At 61.6% G+C, this 24996-nt stretch overlaps 1 protein-coding gene across 1 annotated transcript in view; it reads left to right on the top strand.

Moving 5' to 3' along the window:
* TMEM132B (transmembrane protein 132B) overlaps window positions 1–24996 on the top strand; it is a 79284-nt gene that overhangs the window by 2287 nt on the left and 52001 nt on the right. Inside the window, exons 2-4 of the mRNA XM_054594010.1 lie at window positions 493–691; window positions 3275–4166; window positions 17218–17364. Of these exons, the coding sequence (XP_054449985.1) occupies window positions 493–691; window positions 3275–4166; window positions 17218–17364 (1238 nt within the window). The remainder of the gene's footprint in view (window positions 1–492; window positions 692–3274; window positions 4167–17217; window positions 17365–24996) is intronic.

Below are 24996 nucleotides of genomic sequence, written 5' to 3'. Positions count from 1 at the left end.
GGGGGTGTCCCAGAGGAGACGGGGTTTCTTCCCCGGCTTCTGCCCTCCTCCTGCCCTCGGGCTTCCACCAGAGCCTCCCGAGGCCGGCCCCGCCCAGAGTGCAGGGAGCGTGGGCATGTGGTTCTCCATCGTGCAGCGGCGGGGGCAGGGCCAGAGCCCCGGTGCGGGAAGCTCCCCCCGAGCTGAGGGATCCTGACGCGAAGGCGTCCGCTCTGCGCACCTGTGGGTGGTGAGCTTCCCAGCAAGTGCACAGTGCAAGGAGAAGAGCACCGAGAGGGCACCGAGGGACGCTCGCTGCAGAGACTCTGTGGGGGCCGCGGGGCACCATGAACCGGCCTGGGGCTCGGGGCTGCAGGTGCCACCAGTCCTGCCCCAGACGCAGGCCCGGGAATGCGTTTTGGGCGCCAAGCACAGGAGAGATGCCCGTCCGGCACTGCGGGTCACAGGGCCCCTGCCAGCATGCCCAGTGCCCCCCGAGGGGCTTCCTTCTAGGAGGTTGTCCGTGTCCCCCCGGAGCTCCCCTGGGGCTCCCCGGGAGCCGCGCACCGTCGGTGCTGCGAGCAGAGCGTCCCTCCGCCGCAGAGCCTCTGGCTGGCGCTCTTGGTGCTCCCCTGCGAGCCCGAATGTGATCGTGTCCCTGGCTCAGAGGGGGCCAGCGGGGACGAGGAGCCCCGCCCAGCTGAGCCCCACTGTGACCCCCTCATTTCCTGCCTCAGGACCCATCTCACTCAGTCTGAGGGTGAAAAGCCCTTTGAAAAATCAGCAGACTAAATAGCGTCCCAGGTCCCATTCAGAACTCCGGCCCCCTGGTCTCCCCGCCAGTGCGGGGGCAGGTGCGGGGGGGCGGGATGGTGCCCCCTGGCGAGGTTTGGGGATTAAAAGGAGGGGTGTGTAAGTTTCCTTCCCAGCCATGGATATAGTTCTCAGGGCACAGCCCCGCGGCTTCATAAACTGCGCCTCGATTCGGATATCAGATTTTGCTGCAATCTGGTTTGAGGACAAAATGAGGCCCTGGCAGCTGAGATTTATGGCTTCCCATATAAGCTTTCAGACGAAATTTGTATTGCTTTCCGCCTGAGTTATGGAGGGACGGGGTTGTAAACCTCGCTGTGAGGCTCTGGCCACGAGAAAGGAGAGAGGAGGCACAGCTTTGAATTTCTCGTAAATCAGTTTTCGGGCAGTATAAAGTATCAACGCAAATGATTGGGAAAAAAACCCAACCCGTAATGAAAACAGCACATTACACGTTGCATTTATTTTAATTTCCTTTTCCGCATCTGTAAGTAAGTCAGAACTTAAACCTTGCTTTGGGCTTCCTGTGGCTTTGAGGCGAGGGTGGATTTGAACTTGTCCCTTCCAGGTCTGGCTGGCCGTGGGCACGCCTGGCCCCGCCGGGGCCTGTGCCAGGCCGTACCTGGCGGCTGCCTCCTACTCCGCCAGTCAATTCCCGGGCGGACTCGCCCGGATCCGAACCTCCTGGCGTGGAGAAGGGGAACTAACCCCACAGGAAAACCAACTTCAGTGTGCTCTGGAACAGGGCGCCTGCCTGGCTGGGCTTGGCCAGACCGCTTCTTGGTGGCAGCATGACAGGTAAACCTTTTCTTTGGATGAGGCTGATCCTTAGAGTCACCTCTGCCACTTTGGAGTAAGCCCTGCCTGGTCCACGGGATCCATTGGGATCCATTGGGATCCACAGGCCCAAACTACGAAAGCAAATCCATGGTCGGCCTGTTCGTGTCTGCAGGGCACACGGGCAGTGTATGTTTTAAACAGATTTGGGACCGCTGAGGGGCTGCGCCTGCCTGGTCACTGAGCGCGCGGTGCGTGTTCTCCCGCCACGGCCTGCGGTTGCGGTGACGGTGTGGGCGGCCGCCTGGCCTCTCTCACGCCGCACAGCTTTGATCGTTTGTTTCACCGTTTCCCTCCCAATGGGACTTCGGGCGGCCTCCGCGCGGGGGCTGTCACGCGCTTCCTTGCCCGTCGGTGTTTGTCCCAGCCCCTGATTATTCCTTAGCACGAAGCCCTGCATCGAGCCCCCCGGGCGGGGCCTTTCTCGGCGCCGAGACGCTCCGTGTCGCGACGGCTGGGCGGCGACAGTGGCCCCCTGCTCCTCGCGTGGCAGGACCACACCTGTCCTGCCCCTGGGACTCCCTGCCTGCCTGCCATGGTGCTGCCAACGGGGTAAATGAGCGGTCAACACAGTTAGTTAACTAATCGGAGGAGAGAGTAGATAATTAGCCGCGTCCTTCAGTCATTAATCCAACACGGACTCGCTGTACGGACGGGCCTGCGGGAGAACTTGCTTTCCTTTATCTTTTTTTTCCCGCTTTATTGAGACATCACTGTCACGTCAGAAGGGCACACACGTACGGGGTGCACGGATGTTTGGATACAGGCGCGCAGGGAAATGGTCGCCACACCGAGCTAATGAGCGCGTCCGGTGCCCCGTGTCCGCGGGCGGCTGTGGGTGGTGCTGGGCCTGGCCTTCGTCTCCGTGTGTCCTGTGTCTGTTGTTGGCTGTGGTCCCCCGGGCTGCGTGCGGACAGGCTCTGGGAGGGCAGCCTGTGGTAAGGCGATGGTCGCTTCAGTTCAGACGCGTCCCAAAGTCACGGCTGCGTTGACTGCACCCCGCCCCCCACGCGCTGTGCTTACGTTTTTGTCACTGGTTTTTACTCCTTCATGTGCAGCGACCTGCCTGCAGGTTTGCCTGCAGTTCAGAGCCGCTGCAGTGAACGTCCCTCCTTGTGCATTCCCACTCGCCTTTTGGAAGCAGAAATTTCTAGAAGTGGGGATGTGAGCCATCGCTCCCCCACCCCCCGCAGGAAGAATCATGGGGAGGCCCCGAGTAGGTGGGACTGTCCAAGTAGGTGGGACGTCCAGGAGTGATGGGAAGAGGCCCGCGTCGGGGACGGAGTCGGGACACGCCGTGCGCCCTGGGGCGGCGCCAGCTGCTCGGGGGCAGGCGGGCGGGTCAGCGGCTCTGCCTGCTCACAACAGAGATCCTCGGAGGGCCGTGGTCCTCGGGCTCGGGGCCCCGAGAGAATGGGAGGCGGTGGCTTTCCCCCCTTAGGGGACAGCTGTCCAGCCCCAGGACCTTGGGGTCGCTGGTAAGTGGGGCTCCTTCCCCTCCGCCCTGGTGCTGTCGGGGGCCCGGATTCCGTCCGTCCAGGCCGTGCGCTATGCTGGGAGCGGGGCGGCGGGGGAGACGGCACCGTCTGTGCTTCCTGCCCGGCGGGACGTGGCTTTCATTCCTCCTTTGCTGTCCCTTGTGCAGCGGCGGAGAGTCGCGGAGTCGCCGACAGCCTGCAGAGGTTCTCCTCACTGCCTGCCTACCTCCCTGCGAGCCTCCACGTCGCGGACGCAGACGAGTCCTTCTTCCTTAAAGAAGCCAACCAGGACGTCACCGGGAACTCCAGCCTGCGGGCCCGCGCGGAGCCGTTTTTCGTGTACCGGGCCCGGACGGCCCCGGCGGTCAATGCCAGCTACGGCCCCTTCTCCACCGAGAAGACCGTCCCGCAGGAGCTGCTGCCGGCCTCCGCAGCCTTCGCGAGCGTGGGCAGGTTTCCCTTCAACTGGAAGCTGAAGTCCCATGTGCTCGACAGCTCCATCTACTCCAACAGACCCAAAGTGCAGACCCTGTTTTACGTCACCGGCATGGACTGGGACGACAGCGACCCCGGGGAGAGCCTGCCCTGTGTCAAGATGTTCGCCTTCCCGGAGGCCAGGGAGGTGGCGGCCAGCTGCCGCCTGCAAGGGGCCCCAGGGCTGTGCGTGGCCGAGCTGGAGCTGCTGCCCGAGTGGTTCAGCTCGGGGCTGGACCTGGAGCCGGAGGAGGAGATCCCCGCCCTGCTCGGGGGCACGGCCATGGAGCTGTTCTTCTCACTCTTCCCCGCAGACTCGGCCGGCCGCTGTCCCCTGGAGGAGGACGGCAAGTGGGCCAACAACATCCACGCGGGCCCCGAGGGGCCGCCGCCTGCGCCGCCGGCCCGGGAGCGGATCGGCAGCGTGGTGGTCTACCCGACCCAGGACGACCTCAAGTGGTCGCTGCTGAGCCTGGACGAGAACGTTGTCATCTCTGTCCCCCTGAACCTCATCCGCGAAGGGGGCGCGGCCACCTTCTTGGTGTCTCTGGCCGGCGGCTCCGTGGCGGACCACTTCACTCTCAGGTGAGGGTCTTTGCGGGGCGGGCGGGGGGTGGGCCGCCCTTGGGCAGTCGGCAGGCTCTCAGCCACCAAGTGGGTGCTGGCCGTGTGCTGGGGGCCTGGGGCAGGGGGCCTCTTACAGATGTGAGCTGGAGGCCACGTGAGACGGCGTGGCCAGGCAGGCATTGGGGGGGCAGGTGTCTGCACTTTCTAAATACACAGAAGGGCTCCTTCCCATCTGTACGGAGTTGCGATTGGAATGGGTTTGCCCCCAGTGGGGGGCGGCACCGAGACTGGGGGTTGGAGAGAGCTGGAGAAACCAGGGTGGGCACCTCCTCTTGTCCTGCTCCCTGACGGGTCGCGGAGGGAGGCTGCACGCCCCCCCACGTCGGACGCGCGCCCCCTGGAGTTGACCTTGCCAGGCTCTCGGCCCCGCGGTGGCCCAGGGCTGGGGGTTTACCCTCACCCCGCCTCCCGGCACCGCCCTGTCCTAGGGGAGGGAGTTGCTCCTTGCTGTCCCCACGGTCTGGTAGCATCGCCCTCCCCCGCTTAGGCCTTCACTTTCATATCCTGCATCAGCGGCCCCAACCTGTCTGGCCCCAGGGACCGGATTCGTGGAGACAGCTTTTCGATGGACCGGGGGTGGGGGCAGGGCTTCAGGATGATTCAAGGGCGTCGCGTTCACGCTCACCGCCTGCTGTGCGGCCCGGCTCCTCCCAGGCCCAGAGCGGGGCCAGTGTGCGGCCCATACACAGTTCTCCGCATTGCACCCGCTCTGCCGGCGCAGAAAGAGTCGCTTCTCTTTCCCCGGCTGGCCCCCGGTGGTACAGACCGCAGCGCGGTCCTCATCCCAGGTTTGGACGTGACGCGCTGGTGGTGCCCGTGGGCACTGAACGGAGGGGGCACGGTCAGGTAAGAGACATGGGCTTTGAAACTTAGAATAGATGTTTTTCCTGGAGGCCCAGGTCTAGGAGCCTCTGGCCGTTTGATACGATAATCAAAGCCTTGGGAAGGCAGATTTCCTCGGTAAAAGCCATGCAAAGAAAAGAGGGCTTGTGAGGGGCCCTGGAGGACGGCGGCATCTGACAGCCGGGCCACGGCGACGGCGAGCCCTCGGAGGCGGCAGAGACGGGGAGGCCCCAGGAGGACGCGGCGTCGCGCGGACCGAGAGGAGAGGCGGAAGCGAGGGAGTCCGGAGTCGGAGGCCAGGCCAGGAAATGGAAATTACCTTCATGTTTTACGGATGGAGGCCACTGGTGACTGTTATAAGATGGTCAATGGATTTTGGGGGATAAAAGTCACATTGAAGGGGTTTGGGGGTGAGCGATCTGTAAGGTATATTCGTTAGGGAATTACATGCAGCTGCATGTGGCGGAGGCCACCAAGAGCACTGGCCTCACCAAGGCGGGTAGATTTAGGGAAAGGCAAGAATGTCTGTAGGTAGGAGCTGGGCTGGTGGATCGAGGACGTCATAGCATCAGGGTTGTGTGATTCCATTGGCCTTGCCCTCATCGACACAAGGAGGCTGCTGAGTGGCGGTCATCACATCTATGTTTCATGCAGAAGGAAGGAAAGAGAGGCAGAAAGTCATGTGTGTGCCCCTCTTTAAGGAGCCTTCTCAGAGCATCAGTCATTGTTCAGTGTTTGGGGCTCTGTCAAGATCAAGTCCATCCAGAGCGAGCAAGTAGGGAATCGTAGGTGCTCCCCTGGGCGCAGTACCAGGCTCCTCACCCCAAACCAGGGTGCCCTGGATGAGGAAGAATTGGAGGACGCATCTTTCCTGCCACCCACGATGGGATGGATACAGGGAGAACAGTGCCTTTCACTGTTGCTTCCAGTGTTCATCTGGGAACAGGATGGGTGGGGGGGGAGTAAACTGGGGCGCGGGGCATCAGGAACCCTTTGCTTTAGAGCTGAGGGGGCCTGCGCATGTTTAAAAGCCAAAGCAAGCTCCAAATCCCGGTGGCAATGTGCTCCGTGCCCTGCGCGGTTTTCCAAGCCTCATTCTCACCACCCGTGCGAGAGTGGTAGGGAATTTCACTTAAAAGAAAGATGAGTGGTCGTGGGCACAGGGGGGCTGCTTCCCGGGCTTAGCCAACGTGGAGTGTGTTCAGTTTGCTCTTCCAACGTTGTTGGTAGGCGCCTGCCCCCGGCCTGGGCGGAGAAATAGTTTTAGAGAGACTTAAAGAGCCAGTCCTGATCAGAGATGCAAGCCGCGCTCTGGGGTCTTCTCCTCCTATCGGTGGGGCGCTGTTTGATGCCAGTTTCATCAGATTTCCAATAAAAGTGTAGTGTGCTATTCACCGCTCCGTTGGCTCCATTCAAAGTGCAATCGGAGTCTCTGTCTCCGTTGTGTTCAGGCTGACGATCACTCGCTGTCATTCAGACGTGTTCCTAGAAAGGAGGGCGATAATGCGTCCTCTAATGCGGTATGGTAACCTGTAATTTTAAGGTTAGACAGAATTTTTAATTGTGCCTCCTTCTCTTGGGCGGGGTGAATCCACAAAACCTTGTGCCGGGAATCCAACACCGCCCCTCTCTGCGGCTGGGGCACTTTGTTCCCACTCCTGGTTCACGGTCCCCTGGCTCATTACAAGGGCCTGCGGGCATGTGAGTGGCTTTGGCCGTGAGCCTTGGCGCACGGGGGCAGCTGGCTTGGCAGCGTCCGCGTCCCCAGTCAGGACTGGCAGCCCGTCAGGGCTCCTGGTGTGTCTCTGGAGCGGAGCTGAAGTTGAAACCCAGAGTAAGAAAACCTGCCACTTGCCTCTGGGGCCCAAGCAGGGATTTTTTTTTTTCCAGTCACAGCAACAATGTTGCACCTGCTACTTAATGACTCCCCGGGCGCTTCCCCTCTGAGCGGCCATCGGCCGCCATCGGCCGCCATCGGCCGCCATCGGCCGCCATCGGCTGTTGGCCCCTGCCCCGGGGGTAGCCGGAGGAGCCTTCTGCGTGTCCTCGGTGTGGGACCCCCACATCAGCCTTTGGAGGTGCTTTTCCAGAGGAACAGAGTTGAACCAAAGGACGCTGAGTCGGGCCCCACCGCGTGTCCCCGTGCCGCCCTCCGCTCACCGCGCCCGGTGTGCGGTCAGACATCGGCGGGCGGGCGGGCGGGCGCGGACACGGCTGCGTGTGCGGGATGTGGCGCGGGACCTGCGGCTGATGCTTGTTCCGGGCTGACTTGCACCCTCCGAAATCCCTCTGTCGAAGCCTTGCCCCCGATCCTTCAGGAGGTGATCGCACTGAGATACGGGGCCTTAAAAGAGTGAGAGAGCAGCGTGGGCTCTGACCCACTAGGACCAGTGTCTGCCGAGAAGGGGGGCTGAGGTCACCGACGCCTTTGGAGGAGGGCACCACGGGAGCCCACGGGAGCCCCTGATAAGCCGAGAGGCCTCAGGAGAACCAGCCCTGCCGGCGCCGTGACCTCAGACGCCGGCCTCCAGCCCCGTGAGACGCACGTCGGGCTGTGGGGCGCCCAGCCTGGGGTCCCCCGTCATGGCCGCCCAGGCAGGCGAGGCCACGGCTCTGTCTCGGGAAGGACTGCGATCACCCTTAAAGCCCTCGGCTGGTAACTCCGTTGTTTCTTTCCGCCCTGGATCCTGTGCTGTCCTTCAGGGCTCCCACGCGCACCCCGTTTCTGTTTCGGTTCGGGATCCCGAAGCGCACAGGCTCTGGCGTGTGGCATGGATTGGTCCATGGGGTCCACCGCTCGGCACGCGGATGGTCCACAAGGCTCTTACCCGGGACTCTGGGCACAGAGAATGTTGCTGACGTGGAAGGAGAGGTATCGCCGGGCTCTCGTTCCCCGACGCCCTCGCGCGCAGTCTCCTCCTCCTCGGATCTAAGGTCATGTCCCCGCTTCCCTTCCGGGCCCCGGAGACCCCACAGCATCCGCCGGGTTCTCGGGAGGGCTCACACACAGGTGCCGCTGCTCACTCGCTCACTCACAGTCACCTGCTTGTTCTTGTTGGCAATAGGAGGTGGCTGGTTTGAACCAGTCATCGGTCAGTTCCTGGGGTTCCGGGTGCTCCTCGCCAGGGCTGACCTGACCCGGGGCACCGCGCAGACCCCCCTCGGGGTGTCTCTGGGTTCAGCCAGGCTTCCTGGCGCGCCCCCCACCCCAGACACCCCGGCCCCTCCCCGCCCAGGCTTCTCTTTCCCCCTCGCGGGCCGGGGCCTTGTCTCCTGCGAGGCCACCGCCCGTGTCGGTGAACTCGCTCTTGGCGCTCGCCAGCTAATTGCAATTACGCGCCCGTTACAAAAAGTGGAGAGAAAAGAGAGGCCATTGCGGCGCAAATGAGACGCCAGAAGGAATGTATATTTCCGACACTGCGGATGGAAAGAAACTCAATTTTGGTAGGTTCATGTTGCGGAAAAATGTCGAGAGCTGAATTTCCTTCTGCGGCGGGGCTGCCTCGCACGGCCGGGATCCGTGAGATCAGATAGAACGCTTCCATCACCGAGCAGGTTAATAAAGCCCCTAATAGGATTTGCTGACCATCAGAGCCACAGACCAAGTGACAGGGAGCTTTTATTTATTTGCCATCTGTATGTAAATTCTGCCATTATGGAAATCGTGTCAGATATTGGACTGCAACCAGAGAGCACACCATGTACTGTAATATTTGAGCTAAGTTACAAAAGAAAAAAGGCCCTGCCGTGGGGGTCTGTGCACATAAATAAGCCAGCTTATTGTTGCTTTCTGGAAGCAACTCGGTCTCAGACGCGGAATCTAACCTGTGGTCTCAGCGGCTGGGCTCATTTACATACTTAAATATACAGCAGTCACTCAAACACAGGAGGCGGGGCCGAGCTGTCCCAGGAAAAGAAGTGCCCCGGCCTGGCCCTGTCCTTAGTTCCCAGACCCGCTGCCAATCTGTCCTTTCATAACTCCTCGGGCGGCCATACAGAGACCATTTCTCGGCTAAGGGACACGTATTTTTGGAGTTAATTATAGCTAGTCAGGGACGAGAGGAACACCTCTTTGCTTTTGATCCTGAAAGAAACTCAGCTGACGCAGAGAAATTCAACGGGGGCGCGGGAGCGTGGGTGTCGCAGTGCGAGCGTCCTGGGGCAGGTGAGCGGGGGCTCCTGGGGCCGTCTCCGGGGAGCAAACGGCGCACTCCGGGGCGCCGGGGTGGAAGCTGGGCTTGCCCCTGCTCCGCGTCACGTCCCCGTGGCGGTGTGAGCGGAGCCCAGAGAACGCTGGACGCAGGCCCCCTCCGGTGAGACCTGCGCACACGTGCAGCCACCTTCTGTGGCCCAGTGAGTTGGGTCTCGGTGACTTTTGCCTTTAAGTTTGTCTGAGGTTCCACCCACCTCGCTCTGTGCCTTACATTTTGGGAGCGATGAGTGCGGGGAGATGATTTCGGGCCCCCTGGGATGCTTCAGTGTGGCCACCGGCTCGGGAGCCTTCAAACAGGGCGTGATGGTGACCCGTGACACTAGCACACGCTCAGGGGCTCGCAGCAACACCCGCGAATTTCCTTGCAGTCTCGCTGGGTCAGGAGCCCTGGCACGCGTGGCCGGGGCCCTGCCGAGGGTCTCAGTGGCCCCGTCGCGGGGTCAGTGGGGCTTGTTCCCATCCCGAGGCCTTACCGGGCACAAAGCTGCTTCCAGGCTCTCTCGTGGGGCCGGCCGTCTGTTCCCTTGCTGTCCCAGGGCAGAGGGCCCTGGGCTCTCACTGGCTGGGGGCTGGAGGTGCCCTGAGCTCCCGGAGGCCGCCGCTGGCTCCCCGCCACTCGGCCTCCCTGTTCGCGCTTCAGAGACACTGGGGCGGGGGAGGGGTGGTCTCCAGAGGGGTCTGCTCGCAAGGCGGGGTCTCATCAAAGGCTCTGCAGTCACCGCGTGACACGCCATCACCGCGGCCACATTCTGCTGGTTACATGCATATGCCAGGTCCGACCCGCCCTCAAGGGGAAAGGAGGCAACTAAGAGGGATCACCTGGCGTCGGGGTCATTGTGGGCCACCCTTGCGCGTGTGTGCCACGCAGCGTGGACCAGCCCTGGGAGGGGGTGAGAGCCAGGCCCTGGGCTTTCCGCGGCGCAAAGCCGGGGCCCTTTCCCCTCCTCGCCATTGGTTTTCTTCTTCTTTTTATGTTTGGTCTTCGTGCCTGTGGAGAAGGTGCAGCGTCCTTCCTAAGCCATCGAATGCGACCCTGTTTGGAACCAGGGTCTTCGCCGATGTAATCAGTTGAGATGAGGTCCTGCGGGAGTAGGGGTCCCTGAATCCAGCGACCGGTGCCCTTCTAAGAAGAGGAGAGAGACCAGGCGCTGACAGCGGCAGGTCACGGGGCAGGGGCACCTACAGGCCGGGGGTCGGCGGAGCCAGCAGGGGCCGGGGGAGCAGTGTGGAGCGCGTTCCCCTCAGAACCTTGGGCGTGGACCAACCCAGCCGACACCGTGACCCGGCTTTCTGGCCCCAGGCGGGGAGGGGGTGGCCTCCTGCCATTCGAAGCCTCCCGGTTGGTGGCCGTTTGTTACAACAGCCCTGCACGGCGAGTCCAGCGTAGGCTGGGAGGCCCAGCAGGGAGTTTTGGGGTACGCTAGCTCTGATAGTTTGCCTGTGGGAGGCATTGCGCTTGAGCCTGACCAAGGGTCCCTGAACCGGGAGGCAGGAGGCAATGGTTGCGTGGAGAAGCTGTCATTTGGTTGGGGAACAACGTAATGACAGTCTTGCGGAGGCACAGGACAGCAGGCTGGGGACCAACCGGCTGCTCGGGCTAACGGGGGCTCCCCGCAGGCGGGACCCTGCAGGCCGGTCTGCACTCAGAGCTGCGCTGGCCCAAGGGGCGTGGAAATGTCTAGACTTACAGTAGAAATAGCCTCACAGCTCATTCTTGCCTGTGGTTTTCTCGGGCTTCAAGAGACCCCCTGGCTTTGCAAATCAACTCGGCTGCTAACTAGCTGTCTCCCAGGAGGTCGAAACAAACACGCCAAACAGCAACATCAAGGCACCTGCTGTGCTGGAAACAGAGGAATAATTAAAACAATTCTTTTGTTTATAAAGCGTTAATTTATGATTTGTCAAAGTGATCCTTACAGTTTGCTGAGTAACTGACTTTCTTAGGTGGAAGACGAGACAAGAGAGGGGAGACAGCCCCACAGAACGCGGCACACGTTGCTTCCAGAAAGTTCTCCCGCATGGAGAAATTCCTCTGCACATTCCTGTTCTTGGAGCTCCGCTTCCAGCTCGGAGGGCTGTTCTCGTGGCTCCTGCTCTCGTTGGGACGCTCCCATTGGGGAGCGTTGGGGAGCGCTGAGTTCTCCCCAGCGCTCAGCTTTTCAGCCCCTGGGGCCGCAGGGGCCCCCCACTGTGGTCCTCTCAGCAGGTCCAGCGCGGGCTCCTCTCTGACCCCTCCCTGCCCTGCAGTCTCTGCCAGTTTCGGTCACAGGCTGAAGCCACTCTTGGCAGAGCGTGGCGGCGCCTGCCCCCGGGCGCAGCGGGAGACCGCGCACCTCTGCCGGCTGCCTTGCCGCAGAGCCGTAGTCCGCGGGGAGAAGCGCAGGAGAGCGTCGGCGGCTTTCCCGGCCGCCCTTGACAAGCCCTGGGCCCAGCGCCCGCTTGCCTCGGAAAGCGTGTCCCGCGCCAGCGTGCCCGGCACGGCTCTCCTGGACAGAAGGTGGTCGTCTGACACCTGCCCCGATCCCGCTTAGCCAAGCAGCACTCGGGGATCCCCCGCCCCGGAATGGCTGCCAGTTTAGAAACGCAGCGCTGCCGGGCCCCAACCTGACCTGGTGGGTCGCGGTCTGTGGAGGTCGGCTCCTAAGACCCGTGCCTGCGGCACCTCTGCCCCGGGGGCTCCCCGCTGGCACTCCCGCCCCTGGCCCGGCAGCTCTCGCCTCTCCCTGCGCCTCCTCCACCCTCCCCGTTGAATATTCGGGGAGCACCAGGGACAGATGACACCCTAGGCAGAGACCCCGCATTCCACCAACATCCATTAAATGCCTCCCATTTGTGGTAACCACTGAACAAAACACGTAAAACCCTTGCTTTCTTGGTGTGTAGGCCCGTGGGGGAGGCAGGTGGTAAACAAGGGGAGGAGGGCCTGTGGGCGTCGGGGCCCTATTTCAGCCCAGGCGGAGGGGCCGCCTGCCCCGGCGTGGGCGAGGTCAGGCAGGGGGCCCCCGCACGCGCCCCTTCCAGGCGCAGGGCACAGCGCTGTCCAAGGGTCCAAGGCGGGGAACGCCACGCGCTGTTTGCAGAACCGCAAGGAAGCCGGTTCCCTGCGAACGCAGAAGTGAGCGCATTTTCAAATCCGAGAAATAGGCCTTCCTACGCGTTGCCCGTCAGGCCTACGGGCGACCTGGGGAGCCTTTCTTCAGCCTGAGAACGTTTGGCCCATGGAAAGGAACCGTGGAAAGCGAGGACGTGCAATCTCAGGGACAGCGGCGAGTCAAAAAGCGCTCGGGAGTTTGCCCTCTGCTGTGAGGGGTCAGAGGAAGGCGAGGGCGACAGCTCGACCTCCTCTCACGTTAGGACTGAGCTTGGTCCAGCGCGTCCCACTCGGAGCCGCGCGAGCCGAGGGCGCGTTGCCTGTTGGCAGCTCGCTGCTTCCTCCGTTTGTACGTCACTGTGCAACGTCACGTTGTTCACGTCACACTTGACATTGCCCGTAGGGGCCCCGAAAGGGCCAGTTTAGCAGAAATACTTGGGGGCCTCCCCAGTTCCCCAAGAGCCCCCTAGACCTGGCTCTCGGAGCTCCTCCCTGGGAGTGCCTGTGGGCTGCGAGCAGACCGTCCTGAGGGGCGGGCCGGCGGGGACCGCGCTCCGTTTCTCGGCAGCCTGACCGGCACCTGTCAGCCCTCCGGTGCGACAGGGCTGGCAGCGTCCCTTTGTGAGGGGCTTGCGCTGCGTGTGCGCGTGTTTCCCGCCCGCAGCCAACGCAGCCGGCCAGCCCCGAGGGCAGGGGCGCCGGCGGCGACAGCGGGGTCCGCACGGCCATCGTCCCCGGGAGTCCCTTCCAAATGCTCAGCTCACCAGCGAACATTTCCTATTCGTCCCTGTCATTGGCCGGCGGGCCCTGCGCCCTGTGCCCCAAACCTCAGGAACTCAGCAAACATTTGTCTAAGGGAGACCGCGTGGGACTATACACGTGAGGGTGTGTGTGTGTGTGTGTGTGTGTGTGTGTGTGTGGAAGTCGTTGTTCTATAAATGAACCAAAGGCGGTTCCTGTGCACAGGCCCCTCTGCTCTTCACTGCGCGTTGGTGTCTGGTAGCGCAGAGGCCGGCCAGCGCCAAACTTAAATTGTTACGCATCTAATTGTTCTAATTGTACCCTAAATTAGCGTCTTTCCAGCTCCGTGGGCCTCACCCGCTGCGTACCCGACACAGCTGCGCCCCGGGCTCCAGGGCCCCATGCCTGGCCGCTCTGCGGAGCCCTCCGACCCTGGCACTGCCCACCGGCACAGCTTCTAGACACCCAAGCCCCGCTGTGTGTCCCCCACCCCGTTCCTTCTCTTCCCCAGGGCTCCCTCCCCTCCCCCTTCTGGGTGCTGGCCCCCCTACCCCCGCCCGTTCATTCCGGGGTCTCCCGCAGGGAGGGGCTCCCCCAACCAGCGAAACCGCCAGTCCTCCTGGCCTGGAGCCCGCCGGTTGTGGGCCACCGCCACCTTGTGGTCACGCCTTCCTCCTTGACCAGCCCCCAGGCCCCAGCGGTGCCTCCCAGTGCTGGGCGTGTCCGTCACTTCCGCACGGTTTTAGACGCCGGGGCTTCTGAATAACCAGCGTCGAGAATATCGCCAGGCCTAAAAATACCTCCCTAAAACACGCAATGAATATTCAAGGCATGGATTTTTCTGGGCTTAAATTGTTCTAGCAAATGTGATCTAAAATTGGGAAGGATTTGGCCCTAGAGCTGGAGTTCAGGAACAGTTCGGTAGGGCTCGGGCACGTGGACAAAGCCGAGCGCCCCCGTGGCTGCCCTTGGTGGCCCGTCCCCGCGGAGGCCGCGTTGGTGCCGTGCGGCCCGGGGCCCCTGGCTGAACAGACACTCGTCAGTGAGCTCGGCCGGGGCCGTGGAGGTCAGCTCCTGGCTCTGAGGGCGGGACCAGCGTTCTCTGCGCGAGAGGAACCCTGCCCCGCACACCCGACTTGCTGGCGGGCAGACCCAAAGCCCTGCGGGGCCGGGGCATTTTAGTTCCGAGGCAGGTGGGCTGACACCCAGGACTCGGAGCGCTCACCCGGCGAGTTCTCTTGTGCCCAGCGAGGCGATGGCTGCGTGGTTCCGGGGAGGCGGAGGGGGTCGAGGCGGAGGGCCTGGGGGGGTCTCTGCCCTGTCCCCGTCCCCACCTGGGGGGGCGGGGGGCCAGCTGGAGTCCAGGGCTCTTCCTCGTCGCTCATCCGTGGCAGCTGGCGCGTCACGTCGTCCGGTGGGGGTGCCCACCTGGGCTCTAAGAGCCTGAGACGAACAGTCACGGTGTCTGGGGTCCATAGTCCCACCGAGAGGCACCCTGCGGGGCCACTTTGTCTGCGCCCGCCCCACTTCCAGTGTAGTCGCTTCACTCGGGTGACATGGGGACACAGCCCTAGGGGCTGGTGTGACCACACAGAGGCTGAAATAGCGAAGAACATTGACCTCTGCTCGTTGAAGGTCACTGTCCCGAGTCTGTCCCTGCCCTTCTCGGGACCCCTGGGTCTCTTTCGGGTCAGCGAGTCCAGCGACAGCGGCGAGCACCCTGGGTGGCCTCCTGGCCCGCGCAGGCCCTGTCCCTGCCGTTCAGCACTTTGCTGTCACTCCTGGCCGGACATCTGCTTCTCAGGCTCCCAGGGCGAGCTCCCCGGCCACGAAGCTCTCTGTCGGGAAGGATGAGATGAGCAGCAAAGGAAGGCGGGGGGGGGGGGTCAGAGAGGCTGCGTGACGAAGCCCCCGAGGACAGGGGGGCCTGTGCCTTGCTCTGGGACATGTCGTACCGGCACCTCCAGGACCGAAGGGGACAGAGGGCTGGTAATGAGGGCTCAGTCAGAGAATGAACATGCGAGGCCTTGGTCACGAGACGTGACCCCTGAGCCAGGCAGGGAACGGCACCAGCGTGGCTCACAAGGCAGCTCTGCATGGGCGGGGGCGGGGCGGGTTCGGGCCCCAATCCTGGCTCTGCGGTGACCGGCCCTGGGACCTCCAGCTGGCTGCTCGCTGAGGGGGTGCGCGGGGCGCCATGTGCGCATCTGGGTGTCGAGGACTGCAGTGACGGCTCCGACCCCGGGCTGCCTGGTGAGAGCTCTCTGTGAGCACTCGCGCGGACGGGAAGGATGTGACAAGCTGTTCAAACAGCAGGTGCGGGGCGTGACGAGGCCGTGCGGTCCACGGGGCGCAGGGCTCTGCTCATCGAGGCGCACGTTCTGGAACCTTCTCGCCAACGGCCCCGTTTGGCGCAGGATGGGGTGGCTGAAGGCATGGCCAGAGAGGACGCCTGTGTTCGTGATTCGCATGAATGAGTTCCTGGGGCATCGTGCTGGCGAGAGGCTGCTTTGAGAAGAAGCAGGTGCCGCCAGTAGAATGTGGCGGGCAGGGAGAGCGCGGCGCGGCGGGGAGAGGCACCGAGAGTCTCTGGGGGGAAACGCCGCAGGGCGGGGGTTTCTCAGGAGCTGCCGTCGCACCAGCGGGTGGGGGTGTCCTTGTGCTGTGAGCAGGCCTGTCGGGAGGGCGGTGAGGCAGCAGGGACGGTTGTATTTAGGAGACAGCAGGTGTTTGGGCTCCTGGACCCCCTGCTCCCGGGCCCTCAGGGGGAGACCGGGGCCCCCAGGCCACCCCTGGCTCTGAGCTCCCCGCCCGGCACTGGAGGCTCGGTCTGCACGCCGGGTCCCTTCTTTGCATCTTGAAGATGTTTTGATTTTCATAAATCTTTTCTGAAGGTTCAGCCACTCCTGGGAAGGGCCAGTCATCTGTTTTTTCTTCCCTTTTTCTTCCTTTCTTTTTCTCCCTCTTATTTTCTTAAATTAAGGTGAAATTCATGTAACATAAAACGAGCCATTTCCAAACGAATAATTGAGGGGCATTGAGAACGTGCACAAGGTTGTGCAAGCGCCACCCAAACATCTCTGTCACCCCAGAAGGAAACCCCGCACCTGTTAGTTCATCGGTTTCCCTCTGTCCCCTCCACCCTCCTCTGCTCCCGGCGGCCGCCAGCCCGCCTCCCGCCTCTGGGCCTTCACCTTCCGGACACTTCCTCTCAGTGAGATCGCACACCGGGTGGTCTTTTGTGCCGGGCGCCTGCCACGCAGCGCTGTGTCCTCGGGGCTCATCCACGCGGCAGCAGGTGCCAGTGCCTCTTTGTTCCTTTCCGTGGCTGAGCCCCAGCCCCTGCAGGGACGGACCACGTTTTCTCTGTCTGTCTGTCAAACAACGGGCGCGTGGGTCGGCCCCGCCTTCTGGCTGTTTGTTACAGGCACTGCTGCCGTGAGCAGCATGTTCAGGTGTTTGAGGACCTGTGCACAGTGCTGTGGGGTCTGGATCTCAGGGTGGAACTTCTGAGTCGGGTGGCATTTCTGTGTGTCACATCTGAGTGCCTGCCAGCCCGCCGTCCGCGGCGGCCTCCCCCAGTTTGCCTTCCCACCAGCCGCGCACCGGGGTCCTCGCGCCTGGGGTCGGGCGCTGAGCTCTGCACACGCTGCGCCAGGCAGGATCCGGCGCGGCATCTGGCCTGAGTGCGGGCTCATTCTCCTCCAAGGGCCGTGTGTCCCCACTGTTCCCTCTCACGGTGTGGCCGCTGCGGCCGTCCTCCTGCTCAGTCCCCCGGCTGGGCAACCCCTGGGCCCTGCTGCCCCGGGGCCTCTCCCTGTCTCCGGGCAGAGAGCGGGCCCCGCGATTCTGCCCGCTCCGGCCCAGGAACGTCTTGCCTTCCCATCACGGGGCCCCCGAAGTGGGGTGCGCCCTGCCTCCCTTGCGCTGAGGCCAGAAGACCACCGCCCGGCAGCACGCTGGCCTCCTGCCCCGGGCGCGCGGGGAAATAACAGGGCGCTTGGTTTCCAAAGGAAGGCCACTTACAGCCAGTGTCCCTGGTGTCTCCCGGAGGAAGGGCGACGCGCTCTCACCGCCTGTTTTGAACTAACGTGGTTCTACGTCTCCCCCCCTCCCCGCAGGATCAAGGCGGCAGCCGGCGTGAAGGTCGTGGCGGTGAGGGTCAGCAGCGAAGACCACTGGGCCGTCCGGGAAGAAATCGACAACGGTGGCGCTCAGACCACGGCCGCCCTCACCTGCGTGGGCCGGCACCTGGACCCGCAGAGCAGGTACGCGCAGAGCAGATTGGCTCAGTGGTCTCAGCCGGACTGGGCTCATTTGTCAAAGGGCCGGGTCTGAGACACCTGCTTTAAGAATTTATTATTATTATTATTATTATTATTATTTGCAGTGAAGAGTTGAAGAACAAAATGGGCAACATAGAGATGACTTCGGAGGCTGAAGGGACCCGCCTGAACGACAGGGGCTTAGAGCGGGGAGGGCTCCGCGGGGTGTGGGTGCTGGGGGGCGGCCGGGGTGGCCGGCCCATCGCCGCCCCAGCCTCCTGTCGTGCGGGGCGTCCTCACGGATGCTCGGGCCCGCGCCCTCAGGAGTCGCGAGCCGGGGCCCCTGGCGGTTCTGTGGCCTGTGCACAGGAAAGCAGTTTTGTGGGGACATTGGACCGACCTAGCGGCGGTGTTTTAAATTCAAGGAAAAACACAGGCTGTGGAAATCACCTTTGGTTTTGTGAGAATCGGTTTTGCATTCTTTTTGGAAGAGGCGAACGGTCACAGAAGCAGCAGCGTCGTTCCATAAGCAGGGGTGGAATTGTCGGACTGCCCGCCTTCCAGCATGTTCTCTGTCCCCTGCGGTTTCGGCCTCCCGGGGCGGGAGGAGCACACGGCTCCTCTCATGTCCTGTGAAAACCCGCTCCCTCATTGGAATAAATAATTGCGGCTGTTTGTACTTTTTTGTGGAATTGGAATATCAAATGAGGTGTGAAATACAGGCTCATGGATGCGTCGCCGGCCGACAAAGGCAGCGTGCGATTGTGTCCCTCACCAGGCCCCCCACGGAAAGCCGGGGTCCCTGGATTGTGACAGCCTTGGGTGGGACAGAGTTTTTAATAGAATGTAATGTGAAAACCGCCTGAACCTCTGCGATAAGAGTTAGAAGTGCGCCGTACAGGGAGAGCCGAGGCCCTCCGCCGGCGAGGCGGGGAGGGTCTTCATTCGGAATATTTTAATGAAGGCTCATTGTGAGGAAATGTGAGGCATGAAGATGAAAACCCGCAGATAAAGACCAGCGTTGCCAGAAGGGGAGAGAAGAGAGGAGACAAATAAGCACCTTGGAAAGTGTTCAGAGCAGATAACGCAGGACCGAAGAGCCCGGAAGCGAGGGCATAGGCCGCCCCATGGGGACCGCGCCAGGCCGGCAGGCGGGGGGGGGGGGGGGCAGGGCTGCCCCGGAGGCTTTCTGCCCGGCCGGCGGGACCCGAGCCTCAGGAACGAGCCGCGACTTGAGAGGATGTCGGATGTCGGATGTCGGTGTCCACCGTACGAAGCTCGCTCGCCTCTGAAGGCAGCACAGCAGTGGGGGGAGGCTCGGCGGCACTCACGGAAGGAGTTCCCTCCTCTCCGTCGCTAGGAAGGCTCACGAAACCTTAAACAGATTTCTCTACAGACTCGCAACACCCTGCGTCATTGTAACCCCGCTCAGGGTGAAGTCAAGGGCAGAGTCCCACGTTGACCGCGCTGGGCAGTCCGGGGCCTAAGCAGAAATCCGGGAAGGACAGCCCGCCGAGCTGGGCTGGGGGTGGTCACCGCTTTCAGCAACTTGACCAGCTCCTTGCCCTTCTGTGAAACAAACGTTCAGCCACCAAGTGTTAACAGAAGGGAGTCCTCGTGTCCTGGGTCATTGTGTGGATTTGTGAAACGTCAACAGGCTAGATCTTTCGTTGCACTTACGAATCCTTACTCAAGTTTGAAAAAAAAGGAAAACATCCTCTATCTTATCTACAGTCACAGGTACGGCAGTGGACTATACTATTCAGCAATGAAAAAATGAAAGTTTGCCGTTGGTGACCGCATGGATGGACCCAGGATGTTGTGCTCAGTGATGTAAGTCAGACAGAGACCAGGACCATGTGTTTTCACTCGTGTGTGGAATCTAAAGAACCGCCCCCCCCACCCCCGAATAAACAAGGCGGGCGTGAAGGAGGCCCACAGATACGGACAGCAGCCGACGGTTGTCAGAGGAGGGGTGGGGAGAGGGGACACACAAAACAATAAAATATAGACCTCTTGTGATTGGGAAAAAATAGAAAAGACAAAGAACGAAGGCAGTTCAGTGATAGTAACAGCTGCCTCTGTTCTGAGAAGTTTTTTTCCTATCAGACTCAATTTATGTTGGATTCTTTCCTTCTGTAAAGGCTTGTATTGAGAGGTGAAAGAATATGCGGAACGTATGACTTTGAGGATGATTTCTTGTGATTCTGTTGTTTATTCCTTATTTTTTTAAAAAAAATGAAAACCAGGTAATGCTGGTTCTATGCCAGATGCTGCGATAAACCTTTTAGGAACACGAACTTTTAAAAATCGGAAGTACGAGAGCCCTGTGAGGCAGGTAGCTGCCGTTGTTCCCACTTAACCGATGCACACACTGAGGCGCACTTCCCGTGGCTCCCTGCGGCGCGGACCCAGGAGGAGCCAAAGTAGCCTGGCTTTAGAGCCCCGCTAAGCCACTCCCCCGATGGGCACCCGGTGCCGGGAGGTGCCGCGGGGCGTGCTCTGGGCACGCTCCTTTCCCTGGCCTTTCAGCTCTCTGTCCCCGGCGGGCCAGAAACCCGGAGCAGAGCCGCACCCACAGTCTGGGGAGGCCACGCGGCCCGTGCACATTGAGCTGGAGTCGGTGCGGGGAGGGGGACCCCTCAAAAGATGTGTCCTAGTCCCTTGAACTTGTGAGTGTGATTGTATTTGGAAAAGCATCTCTGCAAATATAACTAAGAGAGTTTTTGAATCGGCCGCTTTGCTGAGCCCAGGCCTGGCCGCGTGTGGAGCGGACGCAGCAGCAGAGGCGCGTCCTTGGCGGGGCTCCGGCCGCTCAGGTTCTGGCGCGCCAAGCCCCTCAGCAGGCAGAGGCGGGGCCAGAGGGGAGCGAGGCTTTCTCTCCAGAGATCGGCCAGCGCGGGGTTCGAAGCTGGAGCCTTTGTGGGCAATTTCCGACTGGGGTTCGGGGGGTTGAGGAAACCAACTGAGGGTAGTAACTGGCAAAGTTGGGACCGATGGGAAGCCTCTTAATTTGGCCCTTAATGTTGGTATTTCTTTGTTAGGAACCCCAGCCCCTCTGGAATCATTTTCACATCATTATTTTGACGTATTTATTTACCTTTTGGGGACGTATTTATTTGTATCACATTGTGTCATTGACCAAATCGGCCACTGAAACTACGACATCTTCCTCTGGTCCGGCGTCGGCCTCGCTGGGGCTGCCAGACGCACCTCTGCTGAGGTGCCCCCCGCGTCCCTGTCCCCAGGGCTCACCGCTTCCTGGAGGACATCCTTTGTGGTTTCGGTCTTCGTTTGCCGCCACCTGCCGCGATGCCTCCGTCCCAGCACCGAGCCTTTAAACCGGCATGGAAGGCATTAGCCACTTTGTTCTCCCTTTCTGCCCGAGAAGAACCCCCGTGTCTTCCGAAAGGTGTTTTATTTGGTTTTATCCAGTTCCGTGGCCGTGCCCGGACCTGCTGTCAGCAGGTACCAGCTCCTTCCGGGACCGCGGGCAAGAAGCGGGTCTCCCGGACCCCGGACCTGCCCGCCCCTGGACCGTGGACGTGCAGCCTCCAGACTGGAGAGCCGTCTGCTGTCTGTAAGCCCCCAGTCTGTGTTGCCCTAACGGCGCCGGCTGAGGCGCATCCTGCAGACGCTGAGTCGGCCTCTTTCAGACCTTGTGACCAGCAGGCTCTGTGCTCAAAGATTCGTTCCGGAACCTGCTGTTCTGGCTCCGCGCAATAGTTCCTGAGTTAAGCCCTGTCCCTACATGTAGCTCTAATTTTTTATTCCCCCCAATGAAGAGTATTCCACACTACAGACAGTTCATAGTTTATTTACTCATTCTCCTGCCCCTGGATGGGTAGTATTTGAAATTTCCGCTCCCGTGGACCGCAGTGCCCGCCTGTCGGCACTGACCCCCTGGGGTAGCGGTGCTCCCGTGGAAGTCGCAAACCACTGATGAGTCAGGACATGCGTAAAAGCGGGGGTTGAGCAGATCATCATCGACTAGAAAAGGCCGGAGCCCCCCGCACGTGGTAGGGAAAACTGGGACGTGACACTTCAGTGTGTGTTACGTGTGTGGCTTTTCTGAGTTGCCCTGCAAAGCCTGCCCTGGCTGGGGGCTGGGGGGCCACTGGGAAGCCCAGGCTCCGGGGTCTGTCGTCACCGTGGGTCGCCGCGCTCTTGGGTGAACCGCATCTTCAGCTTCGTCACTGTTGCCACGTCAGCCTCAGAAAGGCCCGCACCGGCGGGCGGCTGGGGTGCGGGGCCAGGCCCGGGTCCCGGTGCGCTGCCTCTGGGGCTGACGTCCTCCTGGCTCAACGTCGCGGGCTGTCTGTGGACGTCCCGTCAGGAGAACGTGCGCCTTCAACACCCGCCATTTAATTTCCCTGCTCTCAGGAGGCGGAATTAAGTTATCCCTCCTTTGAAAAGAGCGATTTACGTCGGCAGCAACGAATGCAAAGGGCTGGAGTTAAACAGCGGCAGACAAGCTGATGGATCGGCTGTCACTTGGATCTCGCTTGAAAGGGAGAGAAAATGGTGTTTAATTGTTTTCAAAAAGTAAAGGCAGCAGTGATGAGTTGGAGCTGTGATGCCGAGTGACTCATGGGGGCCCCCTCGGACTCTGGGGAGGGGGGCCCCGGCCCCGCCCCCTCGTGACCCAGGGAGAAGTTCCCGTCCCGGGAGCTCACCAGGTCTGCTGGGCTGCGCGGTCGCGGGGGCAGTTGCCATCTGGCACCGAGGTGGCGGCAGCACCTGTGTCCAGGCAGCAAATTGGGGGTCCACAGGCCTGTTTTGTGTGACTCATAGATTGTATTTTTCCCTTCAGTGGGGGCCAACATTGAGCACATCAGGAGATTTGTGTTAAAAGTGCACATTTGAGGCCTTTCTGGAGAAAGCGGAGCTGGGGCTGACGGCAGGCGTTGAAGTTAGAAGGGGCCCCGCCCCGTTTGCCGCAGGATCCCACCCCAGCGCCGGGTGGAAATTCTGACCCCGATTCCAGCGCATTCGCGCGCTGCCCTGCCACCAGCGGGGTGTCCTGCAGTCCACCCAGTCCCGACGCCGTCCCCCGGAGGTGCCTCGGGGTCCCAGGGAAGGCTGCGACCGCAGGACAGGCCCCCGCCGCTGGTGCCGTGCCAAGTCCCGGTCGTCGCCTGGGCTCCTGACTGGCGGCGGAGCGAGGTCCCCACGACCCCTCGTCAGTTTGGTTAATTTGCTGGAGTCGCCCACGGACTTGGGAAAGCAGCCGGCTTCCTGGATCGGCGGTTTGTTACGAAAGGACAGAACTTGGGCGCGGCCGGGGGGCAGGGGGCGGGGGGCGAGGGGCGGGGGGCGGGGGGCAGAGAGGGGCGTGGAGCTTCTGGGCCCTTGCCGGCACCGCTCCCCCCGGCCCCCACCTGCTCCCCACCAGACGCCCTCCGAACCTGTCCTTTCAGGTGTTCACGGGGCTTCCGTTACGTAGTGTGACCAGTGAAAAGCCGCTGGTCAGTGCAGACTGATTTGCCCTCCCCGCTCCCTCCCTGCAGGTGGGGGGTCGGGGGCGGGATTGAGGTCCAACCCGCTAATCACGTGGCTGCCCTCCTGTCCAGCTCCCACCCCCAGGGACGCACAAAAGTCACCTCATTACTATTGACAGAAGAAGACCCCTCTGAGGCTGCATCCCCTAAGACCCCCGAGGCCTTAGGAGCTCTCTGCCAGAAACAGGGACCAGGCCCAATGTGGTTTTTAATTATTAATCACACTGCGCCCTGGGGTCGGCTGTTGGGTGGCCGTGGTCACTAAGCACACAGTGGGGCTTTTCTTACAGGAGAGAAGCGTTTCTTGGTATCATTGCTGGTTAGCTGTACGACCTCGAGCGAGTCACTTAGCGTCCTCACGCCTCTATTCCCTCCACTTGAAACTGGGGAGACCTCCGTGCCACCCCGCGGCCCGCCGTGGAGGGAACTAGTTGGTTTACGTGAAGCGCTTACAGCAGAGGCTGGCTCGGAGTCGGTGACCGGTGAGTGTCGGCCGCGTTAACGTCCTTAGTATCCACCCACGTAGCAGATGCGCAAAGAGAGGGCTGTGTTTTGAGATAAACAATAAAGCTCGTTTCTTTGTAACAAAGCATATCCCTATATGATTAATATGCAAACAGCACATTAACATGTTTACAGGAACAAGGTGAGACACTCATTAGGAATAAGCCTTGTACCTCTGGGACACATACACGGAAAAGATGCACGGGGAGAACCGTGTTGAACCGATAAGAGGGCTGAGGTTTCCGGGGCCTTTCTAATGCAGCTGAGCCGGGCGCTGCTCCCGCGGGCGTGTCCCTGGCTGGGCCGCCGGCTGCGCCTCCCGCCTCTGAGGCCCCGCACGGCCCCCCCACCTCTGGGCTGTGGCACAAGCCCCCCAGGGTGACGCGGAAAGAGTCCCTGGACCCAGGAGAAGGGGGCTTTCCGGAGCCAGCGCAGCCCGGGGTGTGGCGGCGGAGCGCCGGGGTCCCTGCCCCCCCATATCTCCGACCAGCCGTGGAATCGAGCCCAGGGACATGCGCTCCGACGGTCTGTAACGCGGGCTTTCCTGGCCCGCCCCCCGAGGGCCGGAGCGAGGTGGAGTGTGAAAAGCAGCGCAGATGCTGGAGATGTTCTCCGTGGTTCTTCCTTGCAGAGTTTTGTGAAGATTTCTCCCTCTAAAACCAGATTCCCTAACTCCAAACACACAGCTAGGCGAGCGGAGGGGGAGCGTTAAGGAGGGCCAGGAGCGGGGAGGCCCAGGGTGCTTTTCTCCCGGGCACGGCTGGTCGCCCCCCAGACTGCTTCCGTTCAGCGGTCTGCGGCCGGGGCCGGGGCCCGTGGGGGGCTGTGTCTGGGGGTCCCGGCTGCAGCTGGCGGCGCCCCTTGCTCCGTGCGCGGAGTGGTGGCAGGCGACCACCTCCTCCGTGGCCCTGGTGGGGGCGGGGCAGCGCGGGCTGCTTGGCCGCCTCCGTCGCTGCCTGCAGGTCCCTCGGCGACCCCTGAGGGGCTCTCTGGGCCCCCGCTGGGAAGAGCCCACTGGACCCTGGCTCGGAGCGCGTCCTGGGCAGCGGGGGACAGTCCTTGCCGGGGACGTTTCCCTGCGCTGCTTCTTGCTGACGGTCCTTCCTCAGGAGAGAAAGTGAATTCACCTGAACTCAAGGCAGAAGCAGTATAATTAAGCGTTTTCCACCAAAGCAGGTGCCACTGACGCTAAACAACCCATTGAAACTGTATGAAAAATGTCTGGGTTGGTTTTTTTTTCCCCTTAAAACATCTGTTAACAACGATAGTCTTGCTTCTATTTGTTTTTTCTGGCGCCTGAGTGACAATAATATAGAAGAGAGCCGTGCACCGTGAAATTGAGCTGAATCGGGCAGGGCAAGGCCAGGGGAAGTGTATTTTTTCCACTGGTCATTTATTAGCGTTGGCTCTCCGGGGTCGGGAACGTCACACCTGTGTGGCGCGTCGGCCGGCGGGAGGGACGTGTGGCTTTTCCACCGTCCGTCCTCGCTGCTGGGGTCTGCGGCAGGCAGGGCCCTCCCGATGTTGGCGCGAAGCCTAGCTGTCATGCCTGCTCCCCCGTCTGTGCGGAACATTTTTCTTTATTTCGCTTTGTGCACTTTAAAAAGGAACGCAAGGTCGTTGCCGGAAA

This window comes from Pteronotus mesoamericanus, unplaced genomic scaffold (assembly GCF_021234165.1).
Source record: "Pteronotus mesoamericanus isolate MK-2021 breed Mesoamerican mustached bat unplaced genomic scaffold, CSHL_Meso_final scaffold_507, whole genome shotgun sequence".
In the NCBI taxonomy this organism is placed as follows: domain Eukaryota; kingdom Metazoa; phylum Chordata; class Mammalia; order Chiroptera; family Mormoopidae; genus Pteronotus; species Pteronotus mesoamericanus.
This window is presented reverse-complemented; position numbering and strand designations above follow the sequence as displayed.